Source organism: Amphimedon queenslandica, unplaced genomic scaffold, assembly GCF_000090795.2.
Source record: "Amphimedon queenslandica unplaced genomic scaffold, v1.1 AMPQUscaffold_13499, whole genome shotgun sequence".
NCBI lineage: Eukaryota > Metazoa > Porifera > Demospongiae > Haplosclerida > Niphatidae > Amphimedon > Amphimedon queenslandica.
Window position 1 is genome coordinate 20450 of NW_003546265.1, and position 20651 is coordinate 41100.

Sequence of the window (20651 nt, forward strand, 5' to 3'; positions counted from 1 at the left end):
AAATCGCGGCGCGCTTCGCGCGCCCCCAGCACCCCCCTTCTCCGATTCCTAGATACGCCCCTGGTAGCAGTAGTCTATAGTAATCATAGTTAAAGGTCATTGATTGAATGAATGTTTTTAGACTCTTTTATTGAAAATGGATGATCTAAAGATTGAAAAGGAAGCATTGGAAACTAAATATAAAGAAGCCTCTAGTGAAAAAGAAAAGTTGAAAAATGAGTATGAAGAACTCCATACTACAAGCAAGGAATGGAAAACACAATATGAGACAGCTAAGGAACTATTTGGCAAAATGGCAATCACAGAGAAGAAAGACAGTGGACCAAAATCACCATCAAGAGAAGAATCAAGTCATCATTACTACACACCTCATGCAGGGATTCCAGAACAAAATAGAAAAGCAACTAAAAGAAGCAGTGATCTTGCATCAAATCATTCCACAAATGATGAAACTACTACTAACCCATCTCAGGGCCATGGGTCAGGATCTCAGCATGGATCAGGACCTCAGCATGGATCAGAGCCTCGGCATGGATCAGAACCTCGGCATGGATCAGGACGCCAAAGGAAGAGCTCTGGTGAGATACCAGAGAATGTGCTGATAAGAGGGATTGATACTGAGATACAGCATTATGCAGACGAGGTTCGTAAAATGTCTCGGAACCCTGAGACAGCTGAAGTTATATTTACTGAAGATAATGAGAATGATGACAGACCATACGATCCTAATTTGGTCTGCCCTAAATGTGGAAAACAGTATCGTGTAGGAGAGATTCAAAAACTCAGACGCCATATAAATGAATTCTGTACTGGTATCAGATAGATAAACTATTGACTTCTAAATAGTCTATAATACCTATTTATGTAGTCTTGCTATTATTAGAAATAATTTTGTACAGTTATAAATAATTTTCCTTGCACTAAAGGGTGTGGCTGACATTACATCATCACTTTAGATCTAAAAATAGATTATTAGACTTTATTTAACTCGTTTAGTTTAGTTTATACTCTTGAGGTCGCAGTGTAGCAAAGGTAGGGGCTAAAGGTTGAATAATATTGAACTAGAGAGAGAGCACATCCTTATACGCACAGGGTGAAGGCAGCTAGCTAGGCAGACACCCATCATGGCTGACTTCTACACCACGCAAGTAGGTGACACGCTCTTCACGATACCACGGAGATACCAGGACCTGAAACCATTAGGACACGGGGCTCAAGGAGTCGTATGGTAAAAGAGGACTACATTAAACATACATATACGTATTAATAGCCTGTAGATGGGAAGGGATTAGGAGCTAATGTGTGTTTTATCAAAAGCTGTAAGCATGTACCATTAATGAGTACAAAAATGGGTAGTTTGGTACTAACTATAATGTAGATATTATATGAAAAGAGATCCACTTCCTACAGTTTTGTATCATTTTTGTATGGGCATAGTTGTGCTAGGCACATCATATCACTTGCTTGAGACAGATATCATTATTAATACTATTATTATTTATCATTATTATTTATTATTTATTATTGTTATTATTATTAGCATGTTTTTATTGTATTTATGTTAAACCTCCGTGTATAAATGCTACTTGTATATAGCATGAAAGAATGTACGCATTACAAAGATACAGCATTTATTTATTTGTCTGCTTCCACACATGTTTATGTATTGGTTTTCACTTTACAAAAGAGGGTACTAAACTAATCAGTATCACACAATAATTCTAATTCTGTTGTAATTAGTATTTTATTACTACTTACATACTTTTACACACAGCCTCCATTTGATGTTGTGTGTGTTTCTAAGTATTAAGACCACAATCATCTTCCTCTCTCTGTCTCTCTCTTTCTCTCTCTGTCTCTCTCTGTCTCTCTCTCTCTTTCTCTCTCTGTCTCTCTCTGTCTCTCTCACTCATATCAATAATTTACATTCACTATTATTATTAGTAGTATTATTTTTTAGCCTTGTTTTATGTAATTGCCAGGGATTTTTATTTGCTTGAGTAAGTCTAGCTCATTTCTTGGCAGCTGGTTGTGTTATAGCATATACTGCGCCCGTACATAAAAGCTGTTTGAGTCCTGGCAGCCTATACTTGTTGCTGATGTTAGCTATGACGTGTGTCAAGTTAGCATCTTCTTAGTAGCAGCTGTTAGGTTGTAGTTTAAATATTCCCTAGGCCTCTTGTAAAGGATTACTTGTTACTGATAAGAAAAGAATCAATTGTATTTCTTTCATTCCCTCCTTTTTTAATTTTGTCTCTCTCTCTCTCTCTCTCTCTCTCTCTCTCTTTCTCGTCTCCAGTTCTGCTAAAGATTCTGTTAGAGGAGAGAGGATAGCCATCAAGAAGCTTGTAAAACCTTTCCAGAACGAGACTTATGCCAAGAGAGCGTTTAGGGAACTGAAACTGATGAAGATGGTGAACCACAAGAATGTAAGTTTGTTGTTGTTGGTTGAACAAACCCAGTGACACTGTATATGATGAAGCCTACCTGAAGATAGATAAATGCACTATGCTGCCACCACCAGTGCTATCAAGTATACACTGCTATTGCAGAATATATTCTGTGTGATCTTGAAAGTATCAGTTACTCCTGTATCCTAATTATAATAAATGGTTATGATCCTTATGCATGTATGTATATATATTGATACATAGTTATTATCATTTGTATTGTATTTTGTGTAAGACATACAGGCTTGAGGTTATGTTATTATAGTATGTTTCTCTGGCCACCACCATAGTAACTGCCTCTATCTATATTGTTAATCTTGTTCTGGAGTCCTAAATCTTTTATTGTGGTCATGCTTGCTGCATTCCTAAATCTTTGCTGTGGCTGTCCACTAAGATAACAGTCTTAACCCAGAACATGAGTTGTACCACATTTTGTTCTCCATTACTTTCAATAGCCAATACCGGCATCTCAGATGTCATAATGATGGTTTGACATATATACATGTACATGTTCATATATTATTATGATTATGTATTTTGTACTTTATATTTACTACTGTGAATGATATTGATGATAATAGGATTAGTTATAATGATGGCAATTATGTAAGGAATGTTTCTCTTTTGTTTCTTGTTGCTTCAGGTCATCGGTTTGTTGAATCTCTTTAGCCCGGCTCATTCTATTGAGGATTTTGAGGATGTGTAAGTATATAAATATGTACATGTCGTGTAGCTGTACGGCTTAAATATGTAAGACTACATGAATCTGTCAATAATTTGTAGTAGTATATTGATTAGCATAAATTCTTTAAATGACCAGATGCACACACACACACACACACACACACACTCTCTCTCTCTCTCTCTCTCTCTCTCTCTCTCTCTCTCTCTCTCTCTCTCTCTCTCTCTTTCTCTCCTTTTTCCCCAGTTATATTGTGATGGAGCTAATGGATGCTAACCTCTGTAGAGTCATTGGCATAGAATTAGACCATGACAGAATGTCATACCTCCTCTATCAGCTGCTGTGTGGCATCAAGGTATGCTTGTACATACATACATACATAGATTAAGAGTAATTACTCCAGTATTGGAGAGGGTTATATCACTTTTATGTTTTGCGTGTTCCTATTGTGTTCTGAGATTGTTTGTGAAGTAGCCAATTTACTGAAAGGTGTGAAGTTGAATAGCAAACAAATGTGTGTTTACAATCATTTTGAATTCAACACAGGCCACTAGTATTATCCACTATATACAGTATTAGTGTCAGAGCACAGTATTACTAAACTAATATACACTACCTTTGTTTGAATAGGAGGAGAGCATATGTACATATGTTGTGTGTGTCATTATCATAATATCCACTCCTACATCAAATGAAATGCAATACATTCTGTATCAAGTAGTGATCTATTTGAAGTGTCTCCTTATAGACTATACAGTGCTAGAGAGATGTCATACAGCCCATGTGTTTATCAAATGGCGAATTGTATGAATAAGAAGGTGTCAAGTTGTTTTTATATTATAACAGTAAAGTGTCATTCGAGTGTGTGTGATTGTTCCCTTTGTCCCTTGAGAAAAGCATTTTCGTCTTAAATCAGAAACTTGCTGACTCACTCTCTGATATCTTTCTCACCTTTTTCTTTTCTTTCTCTTTCCATTTAATATCTCTGTTACTCTCTCTCTCTCTCTCTCTCTCTTTATATAAAGCATTTGCATTCAGCTGGAATCATTCACAGAGTAAGTATTATGATACCAGCTGTGTTGATGATGATGATGATGATCGCTATCTGTTATATGTAGGATTTAAAGCCTAGTAACATTGTAGTGAAGGAGGATTGCTCATTAAAGGTGTGTACACTCTAAACGTGTGTCCTTCTAACATTTTGTCTCTTATTTCAGATCCTTGACTTTGGTTTAGCCAGAGCTGCCGACAAAGCCTTTATGATGACCCCATACGTCGTCACTAGGTACTACAGGGCACCTGAAGTAATTGTTGGCATGAAATATAAAGAAAACGGTTAGCCTATAGTGTACTCTGGTATAGTACATGCATCATTAACATGTAACCTTTTCATGACAGAGTGCATGTAGCTATATGTACATGTATCTAATGTAATTAATATCATTCATTTTATGATTCTTCTTTCTTTCTTGACCAGTTGACATTTGGTCTGTTGGTTGTATCTTTGCTGAGATTGTCAGAGGTGACATACTGCTCCCAGGGAGAGACTGTATCCTTTGACACTTTATTATAAGAGAGAGAGAGAGTGAGTCAATTAATGGAGTACCTGTGGCATTATCACAGAGAAAGAGATTGAAAGATAATCATTGAAGGGGGCGGGAGGGTATTTACTTTGGTTCCAGTTTTTTAGCATCTGGTGTGGCCAGTATGTCTTTCACATTCAGAGGTTTCGTGTGTTTAGATAACTTTTAGCACATTTTGGTATCATTATGATGACATCAATGTTTTCATTTATCAAACCACATTGCACACACACACACACACACACACACATGTATATACATGCATGTATATTAGAAGATTACAATCTCACAATTATTATACTGAAGCTTTAATCATCATTGGTCCCTTAACAGCTCTTAAGATATTGACCAATGGAACAAAGTGACTCAAATACTTGGAACTCCTCCTCAAGAATTCTTCAAACAGCTCCAACCATCAGTAAATTATTATTAAAGCCTATAATGCTATGCTTTGGTTCTTAGCCTGTTATATGGCATCTTGTTTAATAATGTTAGCTAAGGAATGCGTTTTGTTTTGTCCTTTAATACAACTTGAAAGTACAGTCTGTGACATAGAATAGGGCTTTTAAGTATTCCTAATGCAATTATTATAATTCCCAAGTATGTACATGTATAGACTGTGCTTGCTTGTTCTTAGGTCAGAATGTATTGTGAAAGTCAACCAAGGCACAAGGGAAAGTCTTGGAATGAGCTGTTTCCTGATGATGTCTTTCCTAACGATTCCAAGGAAGATGCACATAAAAGTAACGAAAAAGGAAAGAGAGAAAGAGAAGACAATTAAAAAGGATATTGTTACTATTATGTGTTTTTCGTTAAGCTCGGCTTGCTGTGGATTTGTTAACAAAGATGCTGCAGATAGAGCCAACAAGGCGAGTGACTGTAGACGAAGCGCTGAAGCATCCTTATGTATCTATTTGGTACGATCCTTCTGAAGCTGATGCTGTAAGAAAAAGAAGACATTTTGAAAAATATATACCCCAATTTCTCCTTCTTTTATTAGCCTCCTCCTCCTAAATATGATCACTGCTTGGATGAGAAAAACATTCCACTGGCCCAGTGGAAGAGTAAGAGATTTTGAAATCTATTTTTATTATTTTATAAATGTTTTTTTTTTTTAATTTTTTTCAGAGCTCATTTACGAAGAAGTGATAAGTTTTGACGAGCGAAGAGATGCGAAACGCTAATCGAGTCTTCTTAATCTCTCTCTCTCTCTCACACCTTTTCTCAGTCACTGAACGAAAAGGCTCTCATCTTTCTTTATTGACCTTTTGTAGTCTATTCTAAATAAATAATTAATAATAATAATAATAACAATAAATACACAGACAGAAAGCAAGCTTACATTATTATTTTTTCCTACTCTTTTTGCAACATTTTTTCTCAAAATTTTAAATATTCTCTCAGCTTCGACAGAAAATTTAAATTCAATTAAAAACTATTTTGATAGGGTGGGGAAAAGCAGTAGAGAAAATGGTTGCCCAAAATGAAGAGTTCAAACTTTTCATATAGCATATGATCTATTTTTAAAATGCGCCATAAATTATGTTAGTAGTGAGACCACACCTCCAGTTACAGGAAATTATAATATGGTGGATTTATGTTAGAAGAAACGAAAGAAATAAGGATCAAAGCGAGTTTTTATTATTTGGTGAGGTTCTACTTTATTTTAATTTCATATTTTCAGTGCATTGATGATTGCTTGCAAGTTACTAGTGGTTACTAGTGTGGGTTTTGGTCGAAAATATGAGTGTTTTATAAATTTTTAAAGCTGCTAAAGACCCATGTATTTCATAAAAAATGACTTAGAAAAAGTACTTCATTTCTATATTTTTTTCTTATACATATACATGTTCTAATGTTGTATATGAAGTTTGAACTGATTCCGATCAAATTTGGATTTTTTATGAATTTTTAAAGTTGCTCCAAAATCGGGCCAAAGTCCCTGTACTTAGTACAGTGTAGAAGGGAACTGAGCCCTTAAATAAACATTTTTTACAAAATAGATATAATACAGGGATAAATAGTAGGTTAAAAGAAGAGATAATAATAACGGAAATAAGTGAGAGAAAAATAATAAGATAAAATGAATAGGTTAGGTTAGGGTAATAGTACAGTGTCTCGGGCCAAATTTTGGCAAAAATGACCAGGAGAGAATTTTCCATTTTTATGATACTTTCTGATGCATATATATGTACTTATGTTGTGTAGCAAGTTTAAACTGATTCCGATCAAATTTGGATTTTTTATGAATTTTTAAAGTTACTCAAAAATCGGGCCAAAGTCCCTGTACTATAGTACAGTGTCTCGGGCCAAATTTTGGCAAAAATGACCAGGAAAAAATTTTCCATTTTTATGATATTTTCTGATGCATATATATGTACTTATGTTGTGTAGCAAGTTTAAACTGATTCCGATCAAATTTGGATTTTTTGTGAATTTTTAAAGTTGCTCCAAAATCAGGCCAAAGTCCCTGTACTATAGTACAGTGTCTCGGGCCAAATTTTGCCAAAAATGACTAGGAGAGAATTTTTCATTTTTATAATTTTTTCTTATACATATACAAGTTTTAATGTTGTATATGAAGTTTGAACTGATTCAGATCAAATTTGAATTTTTTACGAATTTTTCAAGTTGCTCCAAAATTTGGCCAAAGTCCCTGTACTATATATAATAGTACTTATTTTTGGCCAAAATTCTGGCAAAAATGAAAACGAAAGAATTCTTCATTTTAAATTTTTTTCTGATGCATGTACATGCTCTTACATGTATGTTGCACATAAATTTTCAACTGAAGATTATTAACAGTTTCTCCTTTTTGTCTAATAATCCTCCAGGTCATTCAAGAGCAGAATAATAATGATTGTCCTAGTCTATCTCTCTCTCTCAGTCCTCTCTGTCCTTTGTGCTGTGGCTTATTTCAAACTGCGCATAACTCAAGACCAATCTGCTCAGAATCCAAACTTCATTCAATTCCAGAGGAAGTTCATCCCCATATACTTACTGGCAGTCCTTGGAGACTGGCTCCAGGGGCCCTATCTCTACAGATTGTATCATTATTATGGCTACCTTGAGCATCAGGTGGCTGTCATTTATGTTCTAGGACTCGTATCAAGTGCATTTGTGTTTCCTGCTAAAGATCTCATCACTAACAAGTATGGTAGTCGTAGAGTTGTGGTCATATCCTCCTTGTTGTATGGTTTCTCTTGTTTCCTGACTCTCTCAAGCCATTACTGGGTCCTAGCTATAGGAAGATGTCTTGCCGGAGCTGCTAATACTCTTCTCTTCTCATCGCTTGAGGCCTGGTATTTAGGAGAGCATTTGAATACGTATGACTTCCCAAAGGAATGGATAAGTGTCACGTTCAATCACATTGCATTCGGTAATGGGATAATGGCTGTCATTGCTGGACTCTTGGCCGATCTTTTTGCACGATGGCTCCAGTTGGGACCTCCTTCTCCTTTTGTACTAGCAGTCCCTGTCCTACTAGCTGTGGTTATACTAGTACTGGCTCTGTGGAGTGATGGGAAAGACAGTAATAATAAAGACCAGCTGAAACTGGAGGAGATAAGGAAGAGTTTAAGAGAAGGACTCAAGGCCATTACTCCTGATGTGTTCTTGATTGGTACCATTGAGAGCCTCTACGAGAGCTCCCTATTTGTATTTGTATTTATATGGACTCCGGCAATTGGTGGTAGACTAAAAAGATCATCAGACAATGTACTCATTTCATCTCAAGGATTGCTAATGAGCGATATACCACTGGGAGTCACCTTTGCTTCTTTCATGGTCTGCTTTATGCTAGGAGGAATCATCCATGACTACTTGAGACACAAAGTGAAGTATAGACTACCAAATCTACTCCTTCCTGTCATTGCTAGCTCCGCTGTCCTCTTCTTTATCTCGTCATTTCTCAGCTACAATGATCCTCCACTCCTCTTTCGCTTTACTGTCCTCATTTGTCTCCAACTGATAGAGTTTGGGTGTGGGTTTTATTTCCCTATAATGAGGACGCTCCGCGATAAGATCCTACCTGAAGAGAACCGTCTCTCGATCATAATACTATTTAGGATTCCACTCACTCTTCTCTCTGCCCTAGCTCTTTTGCTGTTGCATGATGCTTCAGGTGGAGTGTCTGAGATATTTCTATTCTGTGCCATTTTGATGGTCATTGCTTTAGTCTGTTCTATTAGGTTCGTTAGAATGTCAGGATCAGCTAGTTTTAGCGATGAAGAACAACAGCTGCCATCATAATAACAGAATCATATCTTATTGTTAGAATCCCATGCATTATGAATAATAATAATAATATTGCTATTATTTATATACAAATTGGTCATTAATTATTTTCAGCAAAAGTCACTGCTGCTTAATTTACAGGACTATATGAGTTTAACAAAATTCAAAAAGAAGAAGCAAGATACTGATTGAAAAAAAGCCTACAATATAAATAATACAAAAATCATGTATAAAGAGAAACGATGATACGAACTACTGATCAAATGATTAAATAATGAGTACTGAGTCATTTTATTAATAATAGTATCAGGAGAGGATGACTATTGACTATCTTTATCACAAGCCATACACTTTGGAGCCCCACTACCACAATCATTAACAGAGACAGGTTTGGTGCCTGATATTGTGAAGCTACCAACAATATTCTCACTAGTCTTGATAGCCACAGACTCACCAGGAGAGCTCCCTCCTACACTGAGCTGATACGCTCCAGGATATATGTACCTATCTCCATTATTGTCAACCAACGAAAGCATGTACGATGATACTGCTAGAGTAGGAGAGACTTCGCTACCAGATTTAATATGAATGCGACTAAAATTAACAAGTTCTTGTAGAGGGACTGTGATGCCCTTTATTTGAGGAGGAATGAGGTACGCTTGAACAACTTCGTCCCCATCCCTTGAGCCTGTGTTAGTAACAACTACACTAGCGGAGAGCCCATCACAAGGTTTAATAGTGTCAGATTTTAACTTGAGATGAGAGTATTCGAACTGCGTATAACTGAGTCCATAGCCAAACGGGAATAAGGTCTTGCCTGAGAAATATCGATAAGTACGACCAGGAGAAGGAGACATACGATAGTCCACGGAATCACGTAAATCACTTGAAGTGAGAAGAGTGGTGACTGGCATTCGACCAGCTGGATTATAAGAACCAAATAAGACCTCGGCAATCCCAGTCCCAGCCAGAGAGCCACCGTAAAATGTCTCCAATATCCCAACGATACTATCAGATAAGTATAAGTCGGGTATTGTCAGTGGTCCGCCATTCATAAGTACTAGTATGATATTCTTTTTAGACGCTGAAAGACGTTTAATCAAATGAGACTGGCAACCAGGAAGATCAAGGACATCAATCGGATTGTAGTCCTCGGAACATGAAGTTGGTTTTCTGTCGTGTCCTTCTCCTTCCAGTGTATCATCTAGCCCCATTACAGCAATGACAGTGTCTGCCCAGTCAGTTAGGGACACTGCCTCATCAAATCCAGTGACATTAGGGCAGGGTACACTCATACAACCAGCTGCATATTCAAACTCTATGCTTCCGTTAAAATGTTTGCTATTGTATGTCTCTAGTCCATTTAGAACACTAATTATTTTCGATGGTATACCAACGTAATTCCCTAACAGATCATCAGTATCATTAGCCAATGGCCCAATGACAGCAATCTTCTTGTTCTTTGACGGATCCAATGGTAAAGCATCCTGTACGTTCTTTAGTAGTACGATTGATTCTCTGACAGATTCAAGGTTGACTTTCTGATTAGCTGGTGTATCAAGATGACTGGCATCTATCTGCTGGTAGGTGACAGACTCATATGGGTCGAAATCCCCCACTAGGATTCGAAGATAAAAACTCCGCCAGACAGCAGCTCTCACAGTATCCAGTGAGACAGTTCCATTATCGATAGCTTTTGATAGATACTGAGCGTAAGCAACACTGTACAGATCAAGATCAGTGCCAGCGTTCATACAAACTGCAGCTGCTTCCGTTAAATTAGACACAAAATGATGGACGGTGTCCACCTGAGCCACTGCTCCGTTATCTGATATGACAGACACGTTTGCCATCCCAAACTCTTCCCTCAGAATAGTCTGAATTAAATATTTATTAGCAGAATCCGGAGCACCGTCCTCGTTAAGGACTGTCCGAGTCCCACTGAGTGCTGTCATTATTTGAAGGACATTGGCGGCCATAGCTTGGGACTTGAAGGCAGGGAGGAAAGTATCGTAAAGGTCGTGAAGACTGACGTTGGCCGTGAAACGGTTTCTAATGTCACCAGGACCACAATGGACAGCATAGTGTTTAGCACAGGCCGCTATTTTGACATATCTAAAATGGAAAAATAAAATTTAACTAGTACTCTGAATATTGGTTGAAGAACCAAAAGAAAAAAGGTTATTTGCCCAGTTTTAAGCAAATTAAAAAGCTCTTAAAAACAAATTTGATTAGAATCAGTTCAAATTTAGTACAACATTAGAACATGTATATAAATCAGAAAAAATTATAAAAATGAAAAATTCTTTCCCAGTAATTTTTGTCAAAATTTAGCCTGAGACCATGTACTGTAGTACAGGGACTTTGGCCTAATTTTGGAGCAACTTTAAAAATTGATAATTCAGCTGCAAATCATGAGACATACTTTGGGTCTTCTCCCTCTTGTAGTCCTTTTGTATAAGCGACACCCATCAAGGAAATGTGATAAGGGTCTTCACTAAAGGTTTCCTTGCCCCTCCCCCAGCGTGGGTCTCTGAATATATTGATCATCGGAGAGAAGCAGTTTAGTCCAGCTGCTTCAGTACTGGATCCATCAAACTGAGAGAGCATTATATTGTGAAGAGCACGTCCTTCATCGGAAGTAACTTGTGCCACTTTATTCACCAAAGAAGGATTAAACGAGGCACCTAGACCTGTAAAAATAAAAGAGAGGAAACATAAAATTATCATAGATAGCCCATTAAAACTATTCGATACATGTACATGTAGTCCATAAAATTAATCAGCTGGAAAACTATCCTTTTCACTCGCCGTAACAGAATTAAGAATCAATTTTGTTCATGAAAATTACTAGTAAATAGACTACAGTCTTTACCAAGTGGCATTGGAAAGTTAGTCCAGGATATTCCCTCGGGCCATTTGCCTCCAGAGAGAGCCCAGCCATGAAGACAGTTCGACCTCCAGTTGTAGTCCTTAATACCTAGTCTATCTATTGGGCCTGCTCTAGCATTGGCCTGTGATACTAGCTCATCTTTCGAAAGACGTGACACGAGATCTGTTGCTCTTTCACTAGGAGTGAGTGTACTGTCACAAAAAGGAAGCGAAGATTGAGGAGTACCACTACAGCTGACGGAACTAGCCGGATGAAAAGAACTGACAGTATATTTAGTGAAAACTACGAGAAACAAGAAGAGCAAAACCGCCATCTCAGCAGAGCAAAAATAAATTGAAGACACACCTCCATCATAAAGATTTTAAATTTAATAATAATTATACAAAATTTAAGAAACACCATACAAGAGAGAGAGAGAGAGAGAGAGAGAGAAACGACACTATCAAAAATGATAAAACAAAAAATATTTTGTGAAAACACTCATTAAAGCAAACCCATCTTTTATATATAATAATAAATAATAATAGCCTATGTTATTTTCACTGTCCTTTCTTTGTGACACTACTACTGTTATATAACATTATTATTATTAGTATTATTAATATTATTTATTTATTTATTTATTATTTGTACGACATTCACGAAGGCCGATAGTTCTTCAGTAAGTGACGTAGAAAAGTCATTTCTTTTCTTGTATTTTCGAATATTAGTAGGTGATCATCTGAAGGGCAGCGAAGGAAATTTGGAGCCCATACCATAGCGATGTTATCAATACCCATCTTCGTCAGGTCGCTACTCTCCTTCGTCGTAAATTTCTACATAAAAAAATCAAATAAAACACTTTCGACTCCACATACAAAGTTATACATGTACGGTATCTACAAACTACACAATACTGGTCTAATAGTTACATTGTATTTACTAATAAATAATAATAATAATATCACTGTGTGCTTTCTCTTGATTTACATTTACATGTACATGTGATTATTCTCTCTCTCTCCCAGTCTTACTTGTAAAAATTCCGTTATGTAACAAAGAACTCTTTTGTTAACACTCGGCAATGAATCGACCAGCGAGAGAACGTTACTAGGCACATCACAATTATCTATAGAGGATTGACTGAGAGAGAGTGAAGGAATACAAACAAAAAGAAACTTTAACGCAGCGTTAACGCAATCCTTTAAATAATCTCAATGCATTCTTAACACAAACTTAACATGTTTATAATGTAGCTATCATTATGTGGAAGGATACTAGTAGTTTTCAGGTATGAGTGGGTCCTCCAATTCCCTGAACCACAGTTTCAGCAGTGACGCTGGTACATGTGGATCAGATATTGAGTCTGGAACAGATTTCCCCTTCTCAATGTGAATCTTCAACGCATTCACTTCATCAATGTCACCAGGTATCCTAAATAAAACAGAAGTTAAATTAAAGCACTATTTCACAATGAAACGAGAATGATTGTAATTCCAAGCAGTCATCGCATTCTTGCCTGAATATTCCTTGAGTTGAGGGTCCTCTCAGTCGAAGAATGGCCTCACACAGTTCTATTATGACCCACGGGACGTTAAGGCCAGGGAACCTCTCCTCCTGTATCTCCATCACCTCCTCTAGCGTATTACTGAACATGCTCATGGTGAATGGGGTGGTCTGGGGAGAGAGAGTAGCAAGTAGTGACTTTTAAAATGTTACTATACAAACAATGTTAAAGACATAAAGAATAGTAAAAATACTAATAATAACACAAGATAACAAAGGTGGATGGCCTTGCCTCATCAATGTCTGGGAGTTATTATAATTATTGAAAAGTGACATAAGTTTATTAAGTTACAAATTCATTAACTTGTATGACGGGATTGGTACTGCATAGCAGTACCAGTCCCTCCAAAAATTCGCATAAGCAGTGACTCTTAATGAGCTTCAACTACCAATACAATTACAGGATTTGTCCTTTTATAGACAATTATTTTGGAAATAGCATCGTGGGTTTTCAAATCAGACACGTGTAGCTTTTGATGTGGTCACTATCAGAGATGCATGTACAAGTACTATACAAACAACCTTGTGCAACCATGTGAGAAGCAAGCTTCAGATATTTTCTCTTCTTCTAAGTGCTATTATGATGTTATAATGGCACAAATACTGTTTGCCTAGATACATTGAGTGGCTTAAGGAAGGTCCTTAGACTAGTGAACTGCTTCTTTCATTGGGCAGTGTTGAATATAAGAGTCACCAGGACTTTACAAGAAAGCAGTGTCAGCTCAAAAATCAACTTATTCAAGAGAGCACACACACACAGAAGGACGACAACAATAGTACCTAGTCTTCACCTATGCAAGCTGGGAAAGGTTAATGAATAATGGCCAGTACATGTATACGTGATATAATATATGCATGTACATGTACATGTGGCCATACTGTACCTTTGCATACTGTATCTCTTCCATTGATGGCTTCTTGAGTCCTTTCTTGGCCCCCCACTGAGCCATCTTCTCTATCCTCTTGTGACAATATTGGGCAAATGTTACAACTGGTACCTAAATAGAATAATAAATAAATAAATAAATGAAATAATTACTTTATAATAATAAATACAAGTAACATAGCCAATAGCTACTTTCCCTGAGAGTACATGGACATTAAATGTTTGTGTCACCTTTTTGTGTTCCGCCGAAAATTCAACGTGCTTCCAGAGATATCCCTCAAGATATCCTCTGAACTTGACAGACGGAGGAAAGAAATGAAGAGCAACAGTAATCAGCTCCCATCCTCTTCTTAAACTCTCCCTGTAATCACGTAATGATGATAAAAATATACCCGTAATCACAAGTATACAAAATAAAAATAGGGGCTGGTATTATATTATACGAAATTACTGAAACTCACGATTTTGGGTTTGCCGTCGTTTGCCTGCACAGCTGGACAAAGAGCTCATCTCTGAGTCCCTTCTTCTGCCAGCAGCGTGACATTATCTCTAGTATCAGTGCATCTGGGTTCTTCACTTTCGATTTCTTATCTCCCATAGCTTGCAACACCAGTGAATAGAATACATTAAGGAAAACAATTGCACAACAAAAGTAAATAACCCTGTACTATAGCACAGCCAAAAATCACAATGACAGAATCCTTCATTTTAATAATTTTTCCTGATACATATACATGTTCTAATGTTGTATATCAAGTTTGAACTGATTCCAATCAAATTTGGATTTTTCACGAATTTTTAAAGTTGCTTCAAAATTGGGCCAAAGACCCTGTACTATAGTACATGGTCTCGAGCCAAATTTCGCCAAAAATGACTAGGAGAGAATTTTCCATTTTTATAACTTTTTCTTATACATATACATGTTCTAATGTTGTATATCAAGTTTGAACTGATTCTGATCTAATTTAGATTTTTTATGAATTTTTAAAGTTGCTCCAAATGCCATGTACTGTATTGTAGTGCTTGTCAGCTCATGAAGCTCATGCTGTTTAGTTCACTTAGCATGCTTTGTGGGGGAAACCCTGAATGTAAAGTGTATAATGGTCTATGATCAAGAGTACTTAATAAGGTATATAATTTATCTGTGAGGATATGTTTAAATAATTCGAGTGACTCTTTCCTAAGCTCTTTGTCTCTTGTAAGAATCATAGGCTGTTTAATGGGATCCTGAAGAGAATAAAAAGGAGAGAAACACATTCACAATAGCAGTACATGTACATAAAAGTAGCAAGAGACAAAAAAAGAAATAAAAGATTAATTTACTTAAAATGTTTAAAATCTATGGCATTTCTCTCATTTGCATACCCTTGTCCAAGAGAGCATGTTGGCAATGGTGACTTTACGCCTAAAGAATCCTCTCTTGTGTTGGGCGAGCTCGTTAAAGGATCCTAGATCAGCTTGCATTGAGACAGACCTCTTCATCTTTAAATTTTGCTTAGGAGAGGTGGAGGGGAGAGAGGGAGGGGTTGGTATTCCAGCTGTCTTGTGGGGCTTTATTTAGAATAATAAATAAGATAAAAAGACAATGTACGTATTGTGTAGGTGTACTTACAATGACGGAAGGGACGGCAGGAACTGAGAGCTTCTTCTTATCTTTACCGAACGAGGCACGACGAGGGTTTGACTGTACATAAAGAAAGAGAAAGAAGGAAAGAGTGTTTCATTTTCCTCTCTCTCTCTTCCTTCTTTCTTTCCTTACCGAATCATCTCTGCTGACATCATTGAGTGACACAACAAGATAGCTGTCAAGTCGAGGCTTAGAGAAGTCAGTAGGAGGAAGAGGAGGAGGGGGAGGAGGAGGAGCAACTGCAGCATCCTCTGGTATCGCTGGATTAGTAAGTGAAGCTGGTCTCTTGTATCCTGATTTATCCATAGACACCTAATAATAATAATAATAATAATAATAATAATAATAATAATAATAATAATAATAATAATAATAATAATAATAATCCAATTATAATGATGCTTTAAAATATGCAATGTAATTGCTAGTTGTTGCAATGTTAAATTGTAGCTCAAAATACATGTACAGTGTACATACAACATAACGTGTGTTCATAGGTACATGATGTAATGAGTGATGTAGTGGTGTTGGTATTTTCGTGTGTGGTTGACAAGCAGAATGAGAGCATGTAACAATGAAAATATGTGAGTAACACATAGTATACATAGTAAAGGCTAATTACTACTACTAATGTATTCATGCAAGCACAACTTTACTCTATCATTTTAATCAATTTAATTTGCTCATTTATTTATTTATTTACTTATTTATACATGTGTAATGTATTGAATCTCTCTCTTTAGACCAATGTGTATCCCTCATACACACATACCAGATACATGTACATGTACATATGTACATGTAATCCTTTAGCTTACACTTAAAGTGTTATTGCCAGAGGAGAGTGATCCACTGTGACAACCACTGGTCCTATCTATTGTATGGTAACCACCTCTGCTATCCTTTATCGAACTATCCTAATAACAAAAAAATAATAATAATAATAATAACAAATAATAATAAAACTTACATGTGTATTAGCTTTCATCCTAGGCAGACTGTTACTAAAGGAGCTGTGAGAATGGGAACCGGAATTACTATCTATGGTATGGGAATGAGTCTTGGCGGTATCAGGTTTCTGTACAGGAGTCCCCTCGACCGTCGTGGACTGATTGGAGTCAAAGAACCTGTGAGAGTGTGTTTGTTGATGCTCGTTACTGTACAGAGCATGTACAGTAATGTGTACGAGTATGTGAATGTGAATGTGCGTACATGTGCATGCAAAGGGTATGATGAGCATTGCATGCATGAATGGGAGGGAAAAGAGGGTACACAGTAAACATACATGTACATACATCTACTATACATAAACTATGCTAACATTACTACAGGAGAGAGCTATTCTAAATATGCACAGTATTTACAATTACAAGTGCATATATATAACTGCATGTATGTGTGTGTGTCTTTATAATGATCTTTAGTATCATAAGATAACAATAGAGTAGTACATGTATAATGTAATACATAATAAGTGTGTGTATTGGTCAATGCTTGTACCTATGGCATCCATTGAAGTCCACGTCAAGAGGACTGAGGGTATCAAGAGGAGCATTGAAGTCAGGGGACGCCATTGGAGGGAGTTCCTCAGGTTTAACTTTATCACTTCTACTTGGAGATAACTAAGGAAGAAAGAGCAAGTATTGGCGTGTGTAAAAGAGCAATCTTGTTCTAGAGTGCAGCCTCTTTAATAAGGATACTCTGAAATAATGACACTTTTATAATGAGGGCATTTTATAATGTCCCATAATTGGTACAAATCTATACAATAGTACCTCTGAAATGAGGACACCTCTGTATTAAGGACAGGTAGTGTGGGCCCAATGGTGTCCTTAATAAAGAGGCTACACTGTACATGTATTAAGGACAGGTAGTGTGGGCCCAATGGTGCCCTTAATAAAGAGGCTACACTGTACATGTATTAAGGACAAGTAGTGTGGGCCCAATGGTGTCCTTAATAAAGAGGCTACACTACATGTATACTTAAAATGCATGAAATGTACCTCATTAGAAGTTGCAGCTGTCACTGTACCTCCTCCACTATCAGTCCCTTCCTACAATAAAAAAGACAATAATAGTAAAATAACAGCTCACATGTTGTGTTCATAAGAAAGAGGGAGAGAAAGAGGGAGAGAAAGAGGGAGGGAGGCTAGAGGTGGGACCTGCTGTAAGTTCTCAAGACAGACAATATCAGCTCCCTCTGGTCTATCCCACACAGTCTCATTAGTATGAGGATTATGATAATAATAATCTTTAGACTCAGCATCATAAAACATGAGCCACTGCTTCTTTGTCATTGGCTTACTAATAGAAAAATAAGAGTAACAAAAAAGAGACAAAATGGCTTCAATTACACATGATAGTATCGTTAAAAGAGACTCTGACATGATTACATGGATATGTACACTCTAAAGAAGGTTCATAATTCCTTTTATAAGCACAAACACACTATCTGTAGACCTACATCACTTCTTACTAAATCCACTACAATACAAAAGCATGCTGGACAGAATGTGACAGATGTTAGCATAAACTTACATAATGGCATCAGGTGGTGCCTGTCTGAGTACTTCACCAGTCGCTAGATTAGCATAAATGATGCTACCGGACTCCGGCTCTATGGTCTCCACCCACTCCATGATGAGAGTAAAGGCGTTTATAAACTGAGGGGGAAAAATACACACGTACATCTAAGTAAAGTATATGTCAAAATGGATATACATTTATGATTGACAGTTTCAATCTAATAACAAGAAGAAACTCATTAAGTTATGTACAAATGCCAAACAAAGGGGGGTTTATCACAAGTGGATAATGATACAGGTAGACAAACAGAAAGCCCACTGAGGATTAATACAATGATTAGACATTTCACAATACATATACATAGGGAGATGCTGGAGAGAGGGATGATAATAATCAGAGGAGGGGCAGTACATGTAATAGTAAGAGTTAACATGAAAGTTTAAAGTTATATGGAATTGTAATGAGAAGAAACAGTCAACAATTTAAAGTAAACTTGAGCTCAGTAATCAAACCACGAAACGCATTCATATAAGGTAATAATACAGAGCTACTGGATAAACACGACTCTGTATGCATTAATAATGATAATAATGATAAAATAATAAGAAAAATAATAATTATTATTAAAACAAAGGTATATCACCTAATACATGACCACACCAGACTTACTATGCGTTATAGCAACCACATTAAAATACAATATTTTATATTAATGAGCTAATACTACTGGCACTCTATCAATAAAATAGCAAATCTGACTGTAAATTAAAGATTCTTTGTACACATTCATATGATACAAGTATAGTATGTGAATTATAATATATACTGTAATAATGTGATTTATCTTATTTTAGTTATGCAAACAGAGGCTGCACATGATACAGTACTTCACTGTAGAAGAAACAACACTACAAGCTAGCATTTCTTTCTAAGCCAAGTAAAGGTATGTCTAAGTGGTTACATGAACATGTATTATGATTATTATAGGATCATATAGTACATACTTATGCACATGTAGCTATACATTAATGCCATGTACATGTAATCCATTTCTTCCGGCAAAATTATAAGAAAGTATTATAAATAAATAATAATAATAATAATCAGGTTTGTTCTGTTTCCTGCAATTTGGCATAACTTGGCAGCAATACACAAATGACAACACACATATGTACATGCAACACTTAGCGTGAGAGCGAGACATTACATGGTTTAATATTAGCCATTATGATAAACAGTTGAATGAAATACAACACAGTATAACTAGCTGACCTTTCAATAACAAATGAAGAGGAGCATTAGCATGACTCACACATACTTATTATGTGTACATAATGAAATATATAATTATATAAAATACAAGGAAAAACATTAATTATATTTGCCAATACACTACTTATACACATTGACACGTATTTATGGAACATGCATAGACTCAATAGACAAACATAAAATTGAAGATTAAAGTAGAGGAAGAGAGAGAGAGAGGGGGAGAGAGGGAAAGGAGAAAGAATAAAGAAAGCCAAGAGTGTTTGGAATGATAATATGAGGGTTACTACCACTAAAAGAATGAGAACTACCTGCTGGCACAAAAAGACAGATAAAGAAAGCACCCATAGAAACACACACACACACACACACACACACACACACACACACACACACACACACACACACACACACTCAAGAAAGGACCATACCATAGAAGATCAGTTAGTAATAACTTGCTAACAGCCGTCAATGAGCTTGTGCGTTACTTATTACAATAAAATCAACAAATTCCACTTAAAAATAATACACACAGGGAGAGAGAGAGAGAAAATGATACTATACTATCAAGAGGATACATAGCCATATACATACAGGCATGTACAGTATATAATAAATGTACAATAAAACAAGGAGTTATATTATAAGTACCATCCCAAGCTTGAAATCTAAAAACTACCATTCTACCATTCTACCAAGGCAAGCCACATGTACAGTACAAAGCTGGTATAATGGTGGAATACTTTGTTCTCTAGTTCCTCTATGAGTAGCCTGCCACGTCTAAAACTGTCAAATAACACTGGAAGAGTTAAAGGATATAGCTAGTCTCCTCTCAGAAACTCGGCTTGAGTTGAAGACGAACAATATAGCGGCTTCTTGAAAATGTGACGCTCGCTTCTCCTAATCTCTTTCTTCAGTGCAGTTGGTGAAGGCGTTAACCTAAATGGGGCGTGG

General features: G+C 36.5%; 4 protein-coding genes across 5 annotated transcripts; 2 read left to right on the top strand and 2 right to left on the bottom strand.

Annotated features, from left to right (window-relative positions):
* Positions 1 to 1017: 1017 nt before the first annotated feature.
* Positions 1018 to 6135, top strand: LOC100636234 (stress-activated protein kinase JNK-like). Its single transcript, XM_003384167.3, has 13 exons — positions 1018 to 1228; positions 2300 to 2429; positions 3094 to 3152; positions 3379 to 3487; positions 4158 to 4187; positions 4251 to 4298; positions 4350 to 4467; positions 4610 to 4681; positions 5057 to 5133; positions 5353 to 5458; positions 5533 to 5657; positions 5716 to 5779; positions 5844 to 6135. Exons 1-13 carry the CDS (start codon positions 1125 to 1127, stop codon positions 5897 to 5899), a joined length of 1098 nt encoding a protein of 365 aa, XP_003384215.1. The 5' UTR covers positions 1018 to 1124; the 3' UTR covers positions 5900 to 6135.
* Positions 6136 to 6263: 128 nt separating this feature from the next.
* On the top strand, positions 6264 to 9089 carry LOC100638249 (molybdate-anion transporter-like). The gene is made up of 2 exons (XM_011411914.2): positions 6264 to 6363; positions 7550 to 9089. The coding sequence occupies exon 2, from the start codon at positions 7572 to 7574 to the stop codon at positions 8964 to 8966; it is 1395 nt and encodes a 464-aa protein (XP_011410216.1). The 5' UTR covers positions 6264 to 6363; positions 7550 to 7571; the 3' UTR covers positions 8967 to 9089.
* Positions 9090 to 9113: 24 nt separating this feature from the next.
* Positions 9114 to 12257, bottom strand: LOC105316759 (xylan 1,4-beta-xylosidase-like). The gene is made up of 3 exons (XM_011411915.2): positions 11827 to 12257; positions 11377 to 11644; positions 9114 to 11066 (listed from the first exon to the last, which is right to left on the bottom strand). The coding sequence occupies exons 1-3, from the start codon at positions 12155 to 12157 to the stop codon at positions 9272 to 9274; spliced, it is 2394 nt and encodes a 797-aa protein (XP_011410217.1). The 5' UTR covers positions 12158 to 12257; the 3' UTR covers positions 9114 to 9271.
* Positions 12258 to 12323: 66 nt separating this feature from the next.
* On the bottom strand, positions 12324 to 20637 carry LOC100638377 (rho GTPase-activating protein 39-like). 2 transcript variants are annotated; one of them, XM_019993273.1, is made up of 18 exons: positions 20441 to 20637; positions 18441 to 18565; positions 18065 to 18206; positions 17906 to 17956; positions 17403 to 17524; positions 16873 to 17029; positions 16721 to 16819; positions 16035 to 16214; positions 15888 to 15959; positions 15641 to 15826; positions 15430 to 15502; positions 14737 to 14887; positions 14507 to 14636; positions 14274 to 14387; positions 13343 to 13500; positions 13102 to 13257; positions 12858 to 12966; positions 12324 to 12659 (listed from the first exon to the last, which is right to left on the bottom strand). In XM_019993273.1, exons 2-18 carry the CDS (start codon positions 18539 to 18541, stop codon positions 12483 to 12485), a joined length of 2178 nt encoding a protein of 725 aa, XP_019848832.1. In that variant the 5' UTR covers positions 18542 to 18565; positions 20441 to 20637; the 3' UTR covers positions 12324 to 12482. The 2 variants fall into 2 exon arrangements, with proteins under 2 accessions (XP_019848832.1, XP_011410218.1); XM_011411916.2 differs by having other exon boundaries at positions 16873 to 17059.
* Positions 20638 to 20651: the final 14 nt, after the last annotated feature.

Bases quoted from the DNA above. Each gene is read 5' to 3' on its own strand.
- LOC100636234 (XM_003384167.3), top strand. From the start codon at position 1,125: ATGGCTGACTTCTACACCACGCAAGTAGGTGACACGCTCTTCACGATA. The intron at 4,299-4,349 runs GTGTGTACACTC...CTCTTATTTCAG, and splicing joins AGGAGGATTGCTCATTAAAG to ATCCTTGACTTTGGTTTAGC. The intron at 5,134-5,352 runs GTAAATTATTAT...GCTTGTTCTTAG, and splicing joins TCAAACAGCTCCAACCATCA to GTCAGAATGTATTGTGAAAG.
- LOC100638249 (XM_011411914.2), top strand. From the start codon at position 7,572: ATGATTGTCCTAGTCTATCTCTCTCTCTCAGTCCTCTCTGTCCTTTGT.
- LOC105316759 (XM_011411915.2), bottom strand. From the start codon at position 12,157: ATGGCGGTTTTGCTCTTCTTGTTTCTCGTAGTTTTCACTAAATATACT. The intron at 11,645-11,826 runs GTAAAGACTGTA...TTATTTTTACAG, and splicing joins TAACTTTCCAATGCCACTTG to GTCTAGGTGCCTCGTTTAAT. The intron at 11,067-11,376 runs GTATGTCTCATG...TTTCCATTTTAG, and splicing joins CAAGAGGGAGAAGACCCAAA to ATATGTCAAAATAGCGGCCT.
- LOC100638377 (XM_011411916.2), bottom strand. From the start codon at position 18,541: ATGGAGTGGGTGGAGACCATAGAGCCGGAGTCCGGTAGCATCATTTAT. The intron at 16,820-16,872 runs GTAAGTTTTATT...TTTTGTTATTAG, and splicing joins GGATGAAAGCTAATACACAT to GATAGTTCGATAAAGGATAG. The intron at 14,637-14,736 runs GTGAGTTTCAGT...ACGTGATTACAG, and splicing joins ACGACGGCAAACCCAAAATC to GGAGAGTTTAAGAAGAGGAT.